At 37.5% G+C, this 16,224-nt stretch overlaps 1 protein-coding gene across 1 annotated transcript in view; it reads right to left on the bottom strand.

Annotated features, from left to right (window-relative positions):
* The window catches only part of Hmgcll1 (3-hydroxy-3-methylglutaryl-CoA lyase like 1), a 119,576-nt gene that overhangs the window by 73,404 nt on the left and 29,948 nt on the right, over positions 1–16,224 (bottom strand). The window contains exons 2-3 of the mRNA XM_059267017.1: positions 1,028–1,108; positions 719–826 (exon numbers count right to left, since the gene is read on the bottom strand). Coding sequence (XP_059123000.1) covers positions 719–826; positions 1,028–1,108 — 189 coding nt within the window. The remainder of the gene's footprint in view (positions 1–718; positions 827–1,027; positions 1,109–16,224) is intronic.

Raw genomic sequence — 16,224 nt, 5'->3', positions numbered from 1 at the left:
GAAGTCCAGGGGGGAAAGTTGGGGATCAGGGTGTTGTAATGACCCTGGGTTAGGAAGGATGAGACCACACTGACTGCTAATTACTAATTACACCTCAAAAACTCTAATCAAGTCTCAGGATTGGTAAGTTTTGTTAAATGTCTGAAATTCTGGATAGAGCTATAGCATCTTTTCATTTTTAATGAGGAGATTGTAAATGACTTATCTCTTCTTTTGTGTGTCTCCCACTTTACATGTCAGCAAATATGAGTGATAAAAGAAGCAAAACTTATCTTTATATCACTCATCTCTTAATATGAAGTTCTATCACACTTGAAGACACTCAGATTAGTTGAAATGACAGTCATAAATAGTGAATCCAAGGCAGGCCCCAAAGTTGATATTTAAGAGCTTTAACCTATATTTGTTCTTTTGGATCATCTGTTTTACATAGTGTTAGCATATGGTTGCAGGTTATTTTTTAAATAGCTTAATATTATATTAATTCTTAGAGAACTTGAAGATTCAATTCATATATCAAAGGTTTTCCAAATCCTGTTAGAAATAAACTAATAATTTATAATATATGGAAATTGTTGTATCAATTACATTTGGTTTTGAACACACACACACATATATATATACATATATATATATACACACACACATATATATATAATATATCACAGTGCCCACTAAACTTAAACATGTTAAATTATATAATTACAAATTTGAATACCTGTGGTACCCATTTGGAGGACACAAAACTGGTTACTTCTATTACAGACAAGCCAGTTTGGGAAAGTTGATTGATGAATTCAATTTTTGTATCTGTAGGAACTATAACCTAAAAAAATCATAAAATATATTGTATAAGTGAATTGTATAAGACCTATTGACACATAAAATATTACTTCCTAATTAAAAGCAAATACAATATGATTTAAACATTCAAATAGCAACTACACACAAATATTGTATAAAGTATAAAACCTTCATTCCATTAAAATTTTAAGGAATTCACCATGGAAAGCTAATATAAACCTACATTTTCATTCTGCAGTCCATCTCTAGGTCCAACTTCTACTATCTTCACATATTCAGGGAGTCCAGATAACTGGGAGACCTCCTGAAATGCAAGGCATGAGTATGAGAAAAAGAGACTACTTGGATTGTCACTCTGTTTGTAGTGGTTGGAATGAGAATGTCTCTCATAGGCTTGGATATTGAAACACATGGTCCTCAGTTGGTGGCACTGTTTTGGGAGGTTTAGGAGATGTAACCTTGCTGGAGGAAGTTGTTACTAATGGCTGGCTTTGGGGATTCAGAGTCTCGCTCTACATCCAGCTCTCTCTTTATCTCAGGTCCTGGCCCCATTCCTGCTGCTTGCTGTTGTACATCATGATGGAATATTAACCATCTCAAAGCTGCAGTATACCTAGGTTTTGGTGTTTTACTGCAGCAATAGACAAGGTAACTAATACAGTAGTTGGTAGCAGAGAGTGGGTCACTGCTGTGAAGAATCTGACCATCGATTTTGTTGCTGTGTTTGAGGAATGTGTAAGACTTTGGGACTTGGGACTAGAAAAGTGGTTAAATGTTGAATGTAGCGATTAAAGCACTCTTCTAGTAGGAGTCTAAAAGACAGTGCTGAGCACAGAACAAATTATAGAGGCCTGCCTCAAGAGGTTTCAGAGGGAAGCAAAGCCTTTTACCAGCAACTGGGCTAGAGGCCATTTGTGCGATATTTTGGCAAAGAATCTGGCGGCCTTGTGCCTGTGTACTAAGAATTTAACTGAGGCTAAATTAAAAAGTAATGGGCTAACCTTTTGTCAGAGGGAATTTCAAGACACTATAACATTGAATCCACGCCACGCCTGATACTGATCATGTTTATGCAGGTCTGCAATGAAATAAGAATCAATGGACAGAAAGAAATACAAAATGTACAGTTTGGAGAGAGAAAAAGAGTACTGGGAAGCTTAATGTTACAGCCAAGGTATGTGCTGGAAAAGAGGCTGTGATTGTGAAGGGGATTAGACTGTGAGAGAGACTTCCCACTCTGCACCAGAGTAAAGGGGAGGGTGCCTTTAGGGAAAGACCTCACCCAGCTAAGCCTCCAACTAGTGTAAGAAAGCCTGGGGCCTTTTCTGAAAGCATCTGAATAAAAAGTGCTGCTGCTAATGTGATTCAGGGGGCCAGGGCCCATCCCAAGCTGGCAGCCTAACTTGGCAGTGTTGTCCACATGGTTTTGGCTTTAGAGACATAAAGGATGAAAAAACGAAGAAGTCTTGGATTCTTCCTCTGTGGTTTCAGAGACCCACTGAGGCCAGGCAGTACATGGCAGGGCAGTTCCTTCATGGAGGTCTTCAGAGAGCCATATGCTTGGAGAGGCTACTGCATGAAGTTGTGAAAGTAAAGCTTGAGTTGCAATGAAGACCCCAAAATGTTGGAGATTTCAGAGCCATGACATATCTGCCAAGAACAATTGCAAACAGGGAGTGGAACTATCCCAAGCGAGATGTATGTTGCAGGCATCAAAACCTGAGGAGCAAGACCATCCAAGCCATTAGACACCAGACCTGAAGCTACAAGACTTGCTAGGTTTTGGTCTTTCTTTGATCTAGTATTTCCTAACTATGACCCCATTCTTCCATTCTGTGTCATCATATGCTTGAAGTATGTAATATGCTTTTTAATATAATTGGGGATTATAATTAAGACATTGCCTTGAGTCTCAGAAGAAACTTTGGATTCTTCAACAGTATTATACTATATGGAGACTTTTGGCATTGGACTAAATACTCTTGAATTATGATACAGTCATGGACCCATGGTGATCAGGGAGTGAAAAGTTATGGTTTAAATGAGAATTTTCCCCACTGGCTCGGGAATTTGAACACTTGATCCCAGTTGGTGGTGATGTTTAAAAAAGTTTAGGAGATGTGACCTTACTGGAGAAAGTATGTCACTGAGGACAGGTTTTGTCCAGTTTGCTCTCTTTGTTTCCTGCTTGTCATTGAGGATATGAGCCCTCAGCTTCCTGTTCCTGCCTCTCTGCCTGCTTCTTGCTGCTAGATTTTCCACCATGATGGACTCTTCCTCCACTGGAACTGTAAACCTGAAGAAACTCTTCCTTCTATTAGTTTCCTTGACCATGAAATTTTCTCACAGCAACAGAAGAGTAGCTAATACACTAGTTTATTTCTGAAGTTAATTAATTACACTGTTAAATAAATTCTCACTCCACAAAGTTAAAACAATAAGAAATCAATAGGTTATAATCCTGATATATCACTTATACTATTTGCAACATTGAAATAATCATTTATTATAACTTCATGATAGGTATTATGATTGAAATTCCAAAAGTCAATTTCTTTTAAATAACTCAATTCCATTATTAAAAATAATTTAAAAAATCATTGTAAATTATTCATCTTATAGACATCAATATCCACAATAAAGAATTCAAAGTAATCCAGAGTGTCTGGAGGAAACAGTGTAAAAATGTCAAACACCAAAAGAGCAAGTGAATTAGTCAATATGTGGCAAAAGAACTTAACACTTCTCAAAGTCAGAAGCATAAATGCTCAATAAATATAAGAAAAAAAACTGCCCAACAATCGTAGCAACCTTAACCACAAGGAAAAGTCTAATTAAAACAGTACTTCAGTTCCATCTTACCCAAGTCAGAATGGCTGTCAAGATAAAAACAAGTTTGGGCATGGATGCAGGAATATAAGAAACATTTATGTACTATTTGGTAGAATGTAAGCTAGTCCAGACACTATGGAAAAAATATAGTGGTTTACTAAAAGGCTAAACATATAACTACCATATGGTCTGGCTAAACCACTCCTGAATACATACCCAAACAAATCAGTGCCAGCTCACAATATAAATACCTACATAGCCATGCATATTGTGGCTGGCACTATTTAGAAGACCCAATTCAGAAAAATCAGTCTAGGTGATTGATGGATGGAAATAGAAAATGTGATCTGTGTATTTTATCCATCCATAAAGAAAAACATGCTATTTTCAGGAAAATACATGGAAATGTCTGTCATCATGCTATGCCAAATAAGCCAGTTTCACAAAGATAAATATCATTCTTCCTGTGAATTTACTGGTGGAGGAGATAAAAATGGTGACACTATGAGAGATATAGAAGAAGAAGAGGAGGAATAAAAAGAATAATGAATATATGAAGAAACTCCAATCCAAACACATTATTTATATATACATATAGAAATGTTATAACAAACCCATTACATTGTACAGTTAGTATGCATTACTTTAAGAATAGATTTTTTGTAATAACAGACTTCTGCCACAAAGGGTCAAGCAAGAAGCCACTACTATCCCCTGAATTTGAATGTGGGTTTAGCATCTTGACTTGTACACAGATCACTGAGGCTAAAGAGGGAAGAAAGAGTGCTCTTTGCTTCTTTTCCTCCTCATATATAACAGTTCCTAACAAATGCTGCTTACTGGCATTCACTCTCCAAATAGGACCCACAGCTCCTAACTGCCTAGCCTGCCCTACTTTTCCTCTGTAGCCGAGACAGAGAATGATTTGGATTCTGCAATCTCTGGTCCTATAGACTTAGTTTAGAAGATGTATTAGATGTATTAATTATCATCTAAGACAATAATAAGATGTATTAATAAGCATATTAGAAGATATAAATATGATTAATTAAAAAGTTAACATTAAATAAGAAAAATTAGGCTTTATAAATTTCATATAAAGTTTAAATGAGATATAAGCTACATCCTTCAAACAATATAAACATCATAACTTGGTATTTCTGAGCTGAGTGTGGATAACTCCTCATGTCTTCAAATGAGTAGATAAACTCAACTTAGACACTCAGGACCTGCACTTCTAAGTATTTGGGTTTTTTGTTTTGTTTTTGGGGTTTTTTTTGTCAAATACAGTGCACTCGGATTGACCAATTTATACAGTTGATTCTTTCCTTGGGATAACACATATATTCATGGGAGAAGTGGCTATTTAAAAATGATTTGAGAATTTGATATGTGAGTACACTGTAATTAGATCATTTCTACCCCTTCTTTTCCTCGGTCCACCTCCTTCTCCTCCTCCACTTCCTCTTGAATCATGACCTCTTCTGCTCTAATTACAGTTATTATACACATATTGTGCATATGTACATGTATGCACACAACCTACTGGCTTAATTAGTGTTTCCCACATGTACAAATGTCTAGAGCTAACCATGCTGAATAGGGGGCTCTTCCGTGAAGAAAAGTGATTCACCCTCAGCATCTACTGATTCCCTGCAGCCTTGTGAAATTTTGTTCTACCCATGTTGACTGGTATAGTTATTGCAGGTCTTGTGCAGGTGACCATAATGTTGATATTATATGGATTCAATGTCCTTGTCATGTCCAGAATACAGTAGATCATAAAAGCCACCTAATACTCAGCCTCTAACAATTTTTATGCTCCTTCTTCAATGTAATTTGAGCTTTAAATGTGCGGGTTGTGCTATAGATGTCCCTTTTGGGGGCTGGTCACTATGGCCACTTATTCCCTGTCTTTTGACTAGATATAGATCTCTGTAATAGTCTCTGCATTCTGCAAAAAGAAGCATCTTTTATGTGGAGTGTGGGCTGTACCACCTATGGCTATGAGTATAAGAACTGAGAATGTAGTTAGAGCTTATAGTGGTTTGGGAAAATGACAAGAGTCCTCTAGGGTCCATGACCTCTCCAGCCAGTGGTTCTTGGCTAGGTTTACAATACCATGAATAAGTTCCCTCCTACTTAGCAGGCCTTAGATTTAATTAAACAGCTCTGGTTACCCCAAGATATAAATGTCACTATTGCACATTGGGGTTATCTTTCCAGTCCAGTTGAAATGACTATTTTTGATGCAGGCCCCAGTGTATGTGTGTGTGTGTGTGTGTGTGTGTGTGTGTGTGTGTGTGTGTGTGCACATGTTACAAGGAAAGATGGTTACTGTCTTATTTGCTTCCAAAGTTGTGACTGGCTTGGTTAACATTCTGTGCTAATTTCCTGAAAGAATCCAGATGATCCCTGATACAATTCTAACAGACCATCTTTGACAATTTCTGCAAAACTACAATTAATAAATAAAAAGATGCCAAGGAAAGAAAAGAATTCTCATTTCTGCATCTTCTTCTCTGGTTGGGAGGAATGGAATTAACTTGGGAGGGTGAGGGCTGAGAGGGCAGCACAGGATCCTCAGTTTTGGGTTCAGTTCTGGGATGACAATATGAAATCATGCCTAATGATGGAGTGGTAATAATTTGACCGAGAAGTAAGAGGTACGGCATGAACAGATGGAGTAAGGGAAGACACTCCCTTCTTTTTATTAACTCTCGTCCTCAAATGGAAGAAATGAGACCAGAACAAAATCAAAACCAGGCGATCGTAAATGTGATCTCATTATCATTGTTTCCACTGGATTTTCATCATGAATTATCTTCCAGCATACACGGACAAAGAGTACTGCTTTATTAAAGGGGACTGTTTACCCAAGGAAAGAACATAGTGTTTTAAAGGTGACAATTATATGCCATGTACAGCTAAGAAGCTGGGTAATTTCCTTTGTGTCAGTGTGATTTGGTTGCCACTATTTACCAGTATATATATGAATAAAATCAAAAATAATGACCATTTCAGTCAAATCAGAGTACCTTCTTATTGAATGTGCTTTTACTTTCTTCTTGAATCTAATTCACTATTTAGTCTTCCTAGCTAGCTCTAATTAAGCCAATGATGGAGCAATTCCCTAATGCCATCAACATATCCTCATTGCACACAGACCTTGTGTCATAAACTGTGTTAAAAGATAAGCAGTTATAAATGGACAAGTCAAATATAAGCAGTAAGAAAGAAAGAAGGTAAAATATAATGTGTGATGGGTCATCTAAAGACCAGCAAGCTCTTGAGGTGAGACAATGAATGTCGTTCATTTAAATCCTTGAATTCTAAATACTTGTAAATGTATGTCAACTATTCTATGAGGTTTTGTCCGCATATTTATAAAGCTTCCTAGAAAGCCAACACATAGGGAGATTGCTAGGGAGAGTCTAAAGATTGCCAAGAGAGGGCTTTTCTATTACACATATTCAAGGAATACATATTAAAGTTGAAAGATGAATGAGACACTGGAGACCACAAATGTATGTCTGCACAGGAAGTGGGTTGCCTTCCTGGAACCTCACTCAGAGAGCCTCAACATTCTGTGATATGTAGTGAGAATTACCTATATTTTTCAAATACCATCTGTTAAACCAGCATTATTGAAAAGATCAACCTAAGAAAGACCTTACTTCCTAAACATGTTAGCATGCAAGGGACCCATGAAAAATCCTTCCCAGTGTTTACTAATATCAACAAGTTAACTTCTTCAACTATAGTCTTCATTACTTGTCATTATGTTTACCATCTACTTGGGAACTCTTCAGATAGAAGTATAGTAATTTCATTTCTATGAGCCAATAACACTTTATAAATCTCTATTTTAAAATATATCTGCAAGCCCTTTTTTGCTTACCTGTTCAGAACCGACATATTAACAATTGATCTAATTTAAAAAAAAAAACTGAAAGTGTTGGTGAATTAAGTCATTCCTAAAATTTGGAAAAGCAAAATTGGCATTTCGTTTAGCCAACACATTAACCAACATTTTTATAGTTGTTGGGTAGACGTAATGAACCATACAAACAAAAAATTCCTGACCATAACTTTCCATGGCATGTGGCAAAAAGCTCTGTATGCTATGCTGAGGCAAAGGCTGGAGTGTACTTGTCTTATACATAAAACATGGGAGAGTCAATGGATGATTAATAAGTAACAGTGAATTGAGCCTTTTAAAAGTTACTTTACAGAAGTGAGCAAATAACAAAAGAAATATTATGTTAAATTTGCATGTTGTTTTAGTTTTCAAAGGAAATTTCCTATCTACTTTTCACATATGAAGCTACACTATAAATTAAGCAGAACTGGAAAAGATTGGATGACCTAGGTTTAATTTGCTAATATCTCTGACTCCTACCCCAGTTTTCTTTAAGATGAGATTAAACATATCATCAATTATTCAGTTTTGGTTGAAAAATCAAATGAACCATTCTTTCATGTAGAACGTGGGTGATCTGCTTGACTCACATTTTCACTTACATATAAAGTTAAACAAACGGAGTCTTATACTGATGGGATTTCTCTGCAGCCTTTAGTGCATGTATGGGTGTGTGAATAGCATATGCGTTTTCTATCAGTAGTAATTGGCGACTTTATACAGTCAATTCTCTTCATGGTCATAGGTAAGATTCACTATGTTATTATCTGTGCTTTAGGTATTCATGTTTTCTCTACTAAACACCATCCATTTTAGAAATTTCTAAGCAGATTTGTATATGTTTCACTAATTTCATTCCTTCTTTTATGGTATTGCTTATTTATCTTTTTGTCTTTACATCCCGATCTATTTCCCCTCCCTCCCTTCTTCACAGTCCCTCCTCTACCTCCTCCCTTCCCCCTCCTCCACTGTTTCTCTTCAGATACAGGCAGGCCTCCCATGGCTATCAGCTGGCCATGGTATATCAAGCTGCAGTGAGACTAGGCACCTCTTGTTCTATTAAGGCTGGATGAGGCAATCGTAAAAAATAGTATGTTATTAATTCTTTGAGAATTTCAGACAATGTATTTGTTCATATTCATACACCTCCAGGCTATCCCATAACAACCCTCACCTTGCTAACCACCTGTCTTTGGATTCCCCCTGCCCCAGCGGAGTCCAGTCTGAGTAGTCTTTGTGTATGTCTTTCCAGGTAGTGAAATACCCAGGTTCATAACATGCATTCTTAAAGAGAACAACTCTAAAAGCCAAATCAAATGTCATCACCATACATATGTGAGAAATCTGGACCTGAAAAACAGATTTTTCTTTTGAAATTAAATTAGACCTCTTTAGAGGACATTAGAGGAGATCACCTTTCAAAAAAACTCTATTTTTTTATTCATCTAAATTATGTGCATGGTGCATTTTATGATAATGTCAAGCTATCCACATTCTATCTTTTTATCATTGAATATTAATTCCTCTTTTCACCCAGTATAATCAGAAATATGTAAATAATTATCATTGATAACAATGTAGCTATCTATAGGAACCTGCATCCCTCAGAATGATCCGAAGATAATTCTATTTCTTGGGCGCCTCCACAGAAGGAAGGACTGACTTAACAAAGCTGAGATCTGAAAAGCCTTTCTTCAGAATATCCATGTACCCAGGTTAGTTTGCAGCCAATCTTTGGCAATCTAATTAAAATGTATCTGTAACCAAAGAAATAAGATGCTACAAAAGCACCTAAACCTCAATGGGCAATATTTCCTCATTTGTTAGTTCAGAATGTTAGCAATGGTGCCTACTTATTTCTACTAATTTGTCAACAACCAGTGAAGAAGCAGGCGTGCACAGTGACCTGCTTCCCAACAGCCTTTAGCTATAGATTAACTGGAGATTTCAAAAGAGGTTTAAAAGCGTGAACTCCTCTTTATTTGTATACTTATAGAAAAGCGTAAGATAATTGAACAATGCTCACCTCTCACATACAGCAGATTACAGACCATGAGACGAATAATTTAAAATCATCTAACATTATGTATTAATTTAAAAAAGACAAAGCTTAAGAGTCACCATATGGCTCTTCAGGTAAAAGAGCTTGCTGCCCAGTCTGAGGACTTGAGTCCATTCCCTGAAATACACATAAAGATAGAAGGGCCAGCTCCACAAAGTTGTACTCTGACCTCCACATGCAATCTGTGGCATGCATGGGCACAAACAGCCACACACACATGAACACACACACAATAATATTTTTAAAATGTGACTTGAACAATAAACATGTGGATGTATTTCTATTCATCACTTCATTATTGCTTCAATTCAAAAATACAACTGTACCATGGATGAGTTAAGTCATGAGAGATAAAAGGAGAGAATATATAAACAGATATATAAACATAAAACATTGTATGAACACTTCCAAAACCAAAGATATTACAAAATAACAGGAATAGAAATGAATGGAACTAGATGTAAGAAAAAATAAATATAAGGAGCTGAAAATGGCAATTTTATGTAAACATTTAATAAAACATCCCACAAAAGCACTAAAATAAGTTTGAAAAAATCAAAAAGAAAGAATGTCAATGCATTTATAGAGCTGAGGTTATGTATACATAATTCTGCTTCTATAAATGGTCATTTTTACTTAGTTTCAAGGAAAAAAGCTATTCTTGTACTCATAATAATTTAATAATAAAACTATAAGAAACTAGACAATGTGATCTCTAGACTTTTTCATCACTATTATCAAGGTATTACATACCAAGATAGAAATGAAATGCTAATTAAAACCCAGAAGGAAATTTTTACTGGAAATACTTTGAGTGTGAAACTTTTTCTTTTCTTAGTATTATTGCCAACAAAACCTTTCTGACTCTTGCCACCTTGCTGACGTCACTCCCAACTTTATTCTGGAAACCATTAAAATCGCTTCTGTAATTTCAAACACAAGATATCAAACTGATTGAATTATTCAATTCATTATTTTAAATTAGTGTTCTTTTAAAAAAACATTTTTTCTTCATCATTCTGCAGTTATACTATGTCTTTTCTGTAACAATGACAATTTGGGGAATCAAATCAAAGGCGTATTATGACCTTCTAGTTTCATAATACTCTTTCTTATGGATAATTGAACTACTCAGCCATCTACAGGCACTGTTGAAACTTGGGAGAAGTGTCTCAGATTTCAATGAAACCCACCAAAACACTTATGTGAAATGTTTATTTCTGATGGCTGAGATCGGTTGTGTGCTCATTTTCAGGATTATAGACATGCATAAATAAACTTAGAAAATAACAATGCAAAACTTGCTAGTTTATACTACATAAAACATAAATGGTTGGAGGTTTGTTACAGAGAACTGCTGTGTGTGTGTAAAACAAAGTGTTGATAGTAATGCTACCATTTGCCAGTGAGATCAACAAATAATAAATATGCTCAGAGAGATCATGGAAACACTTGCTTCACAACGGCCTCAAAAAAAATTACAGTATCTGAGAATAAACCTAATGAAGGATGTGGAATTAAGCTTTTCTACAATGAAAAGCTTAAATCTCTGAATAGAAAGAGATGGAGTGTGGTGATATATTGTGTATCAAACAAAGCTTGCCTGAGGATCAGAGGACAGAGCTAGCCACTAGATTAAACGTAGAGGCCAGGCAGTGGTGGCACACACCTTTAATCCTAGCTCTTGGGAGGCAGAGATCTGTCTGGATCTCTATGAGTTCAAAGCTACCCTGGATTACATGAGATTGATTTAGTCTAGGAGAAAAACAGAGTCAGGCAGTAATGGCACACACCTTTAATCCCAGCCCTAGGAAGGAAGGAAGATGGCTGGGCAGAGAAAGGCATATAAGGCATGAGGAGACAGGAACTAGAGCCCTTTTGGTGGAGGACTCAAAGGCTTTCAGTCAGAGGATTCATGGAGATAGGATCTTGCCTTGCATTCGGCCTAAGGATTCGGTAGTGGTAAGAAGTTTCTCTAGCAGCTTGTTTCTTTGTCTCTCTGATCTTCCAGCATTTATCCCAATATCTGGCTCCAGGTTTTTGTGATAAGACCACTTAGGAATTCGTGCAACAACGGAGGAAGATGGATAGACCTCCCATGCCATGAACTTGTAGAGTTGATATTATGGAAATGACCATTCAATCAAAAGCCATTTAATGCTATCTCTATCAAAATTCCCATGACGTTCTTCACAGAACTAGAAAAAAGAACATCCTGAGATTCATATGAAAGGTCCTTAAAATCCTAGATAGACAAAACAAACCAGAGCAAAAAAGAAAAATGCTGGAACTATTACCATATCACAAATCAGTTCTCTTAATACTGATTAGACATCTACTAAAAACAAAACCTTTTGCCACAACTTGGCCAAAGAAAACTTCTTTGTATACAGAAGTAATATTAAAGGAATAACCATGTTCAAACATGTCTAAAATAAAACATTAGCCATAACATCATCTGATTCCAATAATACTACTGAAGCAAACCCTAGAAATGTCTTGAAAATGATATTATAGTTGGTCATGCAGTACAGTGATTAAAAGGTATGGACAAACACCCATACACACCATGAGCTATTGTACAAATGCCAAAAACAAATCATTTAATTGTTCTTCTCTCCCATCTTCTGCTTAAAATGGGAATAATAGTATTCAGGAGAATGGGCCAGGACAATTTCAAGTTTTGAGGTCAATAGGAGCAAATTAACAAAATTCTGTTTCAAAAATAAAGAAGGAAAAGAAACAAAAAGAAGAAAAGGAAAAAAAAGTTTATGAGTGTTACCTCAGTATGGGAGTCCTAAGCTTACCATGAACAGGACTCTGTTCAATCCCCAGGCTGTACCAGAGGGGGAAAAAAAATCAAAAGGAGTGATATTGGTAATTGGCCCAAAATTCACTGCAAAGATTTATAGAGCTCATGGCTGTAAGGCATGTAGCCTGGTGCTTAGTGAGGAGTTAACATATGTTGGAGGTTGTTGCTTGTTTTTAATAAAAATAACTTGAAGATGGGTTGTTTTTAAATTTTAATATCTTTACAGAAAAGTTAGCATAAATGATTCCATTGTTCACTGTAAAATAGACTTATTGATTTAAACATTTTAACAAGATGAATTGTTGATAGTAAAGGTAGATTACCTTAAATAGAGTCCTTAACCACAGTCAAAATAAGTTATGGAAATAATTCAAGTTCTTTCAGTAAATAGCTCAAAACTTTTGGAGATATTATCCCATCTGCAACTTGCCAACACTTTAATTAGCCCTCAGTACTGACCCCATCAACTCCACCCATCCTGTTCCACTGGGCAATGCCAACCTCAACCGGAGCCTCTGAGCAGCAACAGAGGGGTACTCACTTCAGCATGAGAAGAAATGAGAGCTTGGATTCAAAATCTGGTTAAATAATGCCACATACGAACACAGGGCCAGTTACTAGCTGGAAATGTTTTATGGAAAAATGCTAATTTTAAAGGCAAATTAAACATATTAACAATCATGACTGGCACCAAATGCTCAGAGGCAAGAATACCTCAAGGGGATCTATAAATAATAATGTTGGTTGTAGTTTCTCTTGAACTCCACAGATCATTCTTTCAGTTTGAAAGCATAGTTTCAAGCACAGACGTAAGAGGTTTGTTGTTGTTGTTGTTGCTGTTGTTTGTGTACATGTGTGTTCTTATGTGTGGATGCAGATGCACAGGTGCCACAACATGCTGTGGAGGTCAGAGGACAACCTTGGGTGTCTGTCATCACCTTCTACCTTATGTGAGACAGGTTCTTTTCGTTGTCTGCTAATGTGTACTCCAGGCTAGGTGGCCCATGAGCTTCCAGGGACTCTTCTGTCTCCACCTGCCATCGGAAACATAGAATTACAGCCATGCATTATCATGCCCACGTTTATGTTATGTCCAGGGATTCAAACTCAGGTCCTCATGCTTGTACAGCAGTGCTTTGCCTACTGGTCTAGCTCTCCAATCCAAACTCTAACATTTGAAAATGTAGAGCCTCTTATCATAAGGAGGCTTTAGTTGAATAGACATTCAAATGACCACAGAAGGTTTGACTTGGCCCACAGCTTGGGCACAAGGAACTTCATCAAACTTTCATGCAACCTAGTTGCTCATTATGTCGTCAGTATCGGGGTGAGACACTTATTCTAACCACACTATGGGTAATGTCACAGAAAAGTTTGTTGATCTCAGAATCTATTAGAATCTTCAGAAATCACGTCACACAGAATTCTCATATTTTAAGAGCCATACGATACACTGTGAACAGTCAAGCAGTGGAAGAAGACTCAGTGATTTTGAGGAAGCGATGCCCATACATGTGGCCCCATTAGGCACAACATTCATTAGTCATCTCATTTGCTCAGGCCTAAGATCTCCTATCATAAATTAAATCTTAGGCCCTCTATCTCTGTTCCCCCTAAAGCTTACACCATCTTAGTAACCACATTTTTGTTTGTTTTTGTTTTGTTTTTTTGTTTTTCGAGAGACAAGGTTTCTCTGTGTAGTTTTGGTGCCTGTCCTGGATCTCACTCTGTAGTCCAGGCTGGCCTCAAACTCACAGAGATCCACCTGGCTCTGCCTCCTGAGTGCTGGGATTAAAGGCATGCACCACCAACGCCTGGATAGTAACGTTGACTCCTCACTGACTGGTGCTTTCTTTCACAGACATTCCATGTAGGGACTGTTTGTAAATTGTAGCTTTGTTTTCTTGGAAATAATTTCTTACCTGTATTACCACAAGGAGACAATAAGTAGGCTCTTAGCTTCCCTCCTTGACACCTCTTCTCTAAGGTATCAAGCAGCCTTGCTATTTCTTCAAAACATAAACCCAATCACATCACGTCTCTCTCCAACACCTTCTATAACGTCCCCTGTGAAAAATCCATGGCCATGAATGTGCCCCATAATCTTGTATCTTTTTACTGCCTGATAGCCTCTCCCACTGGCTCCTCAACTCAGCTCCATGACACTGAGTTCTCTGTTGTTGCTTGAACATCCCACTGAACTACTCTTCCCCTTTATCTCTGTGGCTCACTACCTTATTCCTAAAATCTTTTCACAAAATAATATGAAAGCAAGTAAACCATAACAAAGAAACTCCTTTCTACTCTCTGTCATCCTTAATCTTTATTATTGTTTTATAACTTTCCTAAGGAAACAAGAACAGGTATCTATGCACCTTAAATATGCTGCCAAATTAGACAAATGAAATGAATCCAGAGAAGACTAGCTCAGTGAACCATGGGTTTATTTAGATAATTTATAGTGGAACAAAGAGTACCATGAACTTGGACTTAACTCCAGACAACTGCATCACTGAAAAGTCCGCCCCAGAGAGGGCAGTGACTCACAAAAGCTGCATCCCTGGACTCCCCCTGTCCAACCTGCTGGGCAGCTCTGCCTGTTGGAGAATCTTCTCTCCTGGACATTGTTCCCACTTACATAAGTAACAAGACAAGTCCTTGTCAACCTTAAAAATGTTCAGGAGTTTTCTGTGCCTTGTAAACAAAGCGACTGAAACAGGATGGGACTAATTTGGCATAAGGTCCTGGTGGAAGGACTTGAGGCCACATCCACAGTTAGGACAGAGAGGGGGATGAAAGTCAATGGTCGGTTCAGTTTCTCCTCATTATCAGGTCCGGCAGTGGCTCCTCCATCTCTAGTAACCTAATCTAGGAAATCCACTACAGACATGCACAGAGGTTTTTGTCTCCAAGGTGATTCCACTTCTCTCTGCAGTGACATTAATACAAACCATCGCACCTTGCCAGCTTCACTTCCTGTCTTATGAGCCTCCTTCCTGTCTCCAGGAGAAGAGAGCCGCACCGCAATTATGCTTGCAGCACTCACCCCCACTTACCAAGTTACACATACATAACTTGTTTGTTACTACTTGTTTCTTTTCCTAGAGTAGAGCCTGTGTAAGGTACATAGGCTTGCTTCCATGCATATCCACCTCTTAGAACAGAGCCAGGCAAGAAGAGCATCCTCAAGAAACATTATGAAACAAGTGGATGTGTCACATCCAGAACTCACAGACCTGCAATTGTTTAATCCTCAGTTATATAACAGAGGATGTCATGTTGGATTTCAAAATAAAAATCCATTACACACTGGAAAAGACAACTACCTTATGCTACGTGTCCAAAGCAAGTCTTCAAAAACACTTCGGATGAGAGCTACGTGTGGTGTGGCAACCTCAAAACAAGAGCAGGCTGAACACCTTCACTTTCTAGAGGACACGATGCCCTATAGCTAAGGGAATATACTTGTCTCTGTTGTGAAGGTCTTGCTAAGCTGGGTGGAGTAGCCTATCCTTGATATTAGAGAAGTGGTGATAACATACCAAGATTCTCCTTACTAAAGTTCTAGAGTCTTACCATTCCACAGGATCACTTGAAATCAGGGGAGGTCAACAAGTGCATCTGATCTTTGGACATTGCAATGTGATGCTGTCGTCTCCAAATACGTTAGGCCACATTCACAGGTTCCCGGAACAGATGTACCTATGGCTACAGGCTGGGCATGCCTTGGGGGATGATTATTATCACAGTCAGCCGAATCAGCTGAGAGTCCTGTGGCATTAATACACTTGA

Source organism: Peromyscus eremicus, chromosome 7 (assembly GCF_949786415.1).
Source record: "Peromyscus eremicus chromosome 7, PerEre_H2_v1, whole genome shotgun sequence".
In the NCBI taxonomy this organism is placed as follows: Eukaryota; Metazoa; Chordata; class Mammalia; order Rodentia; family Cricetidae; genus Peromyscus; species Peromyscus eremicus.
This window is presented reverse-complemented; position numbering and strand designations above follow the sequence as displayed.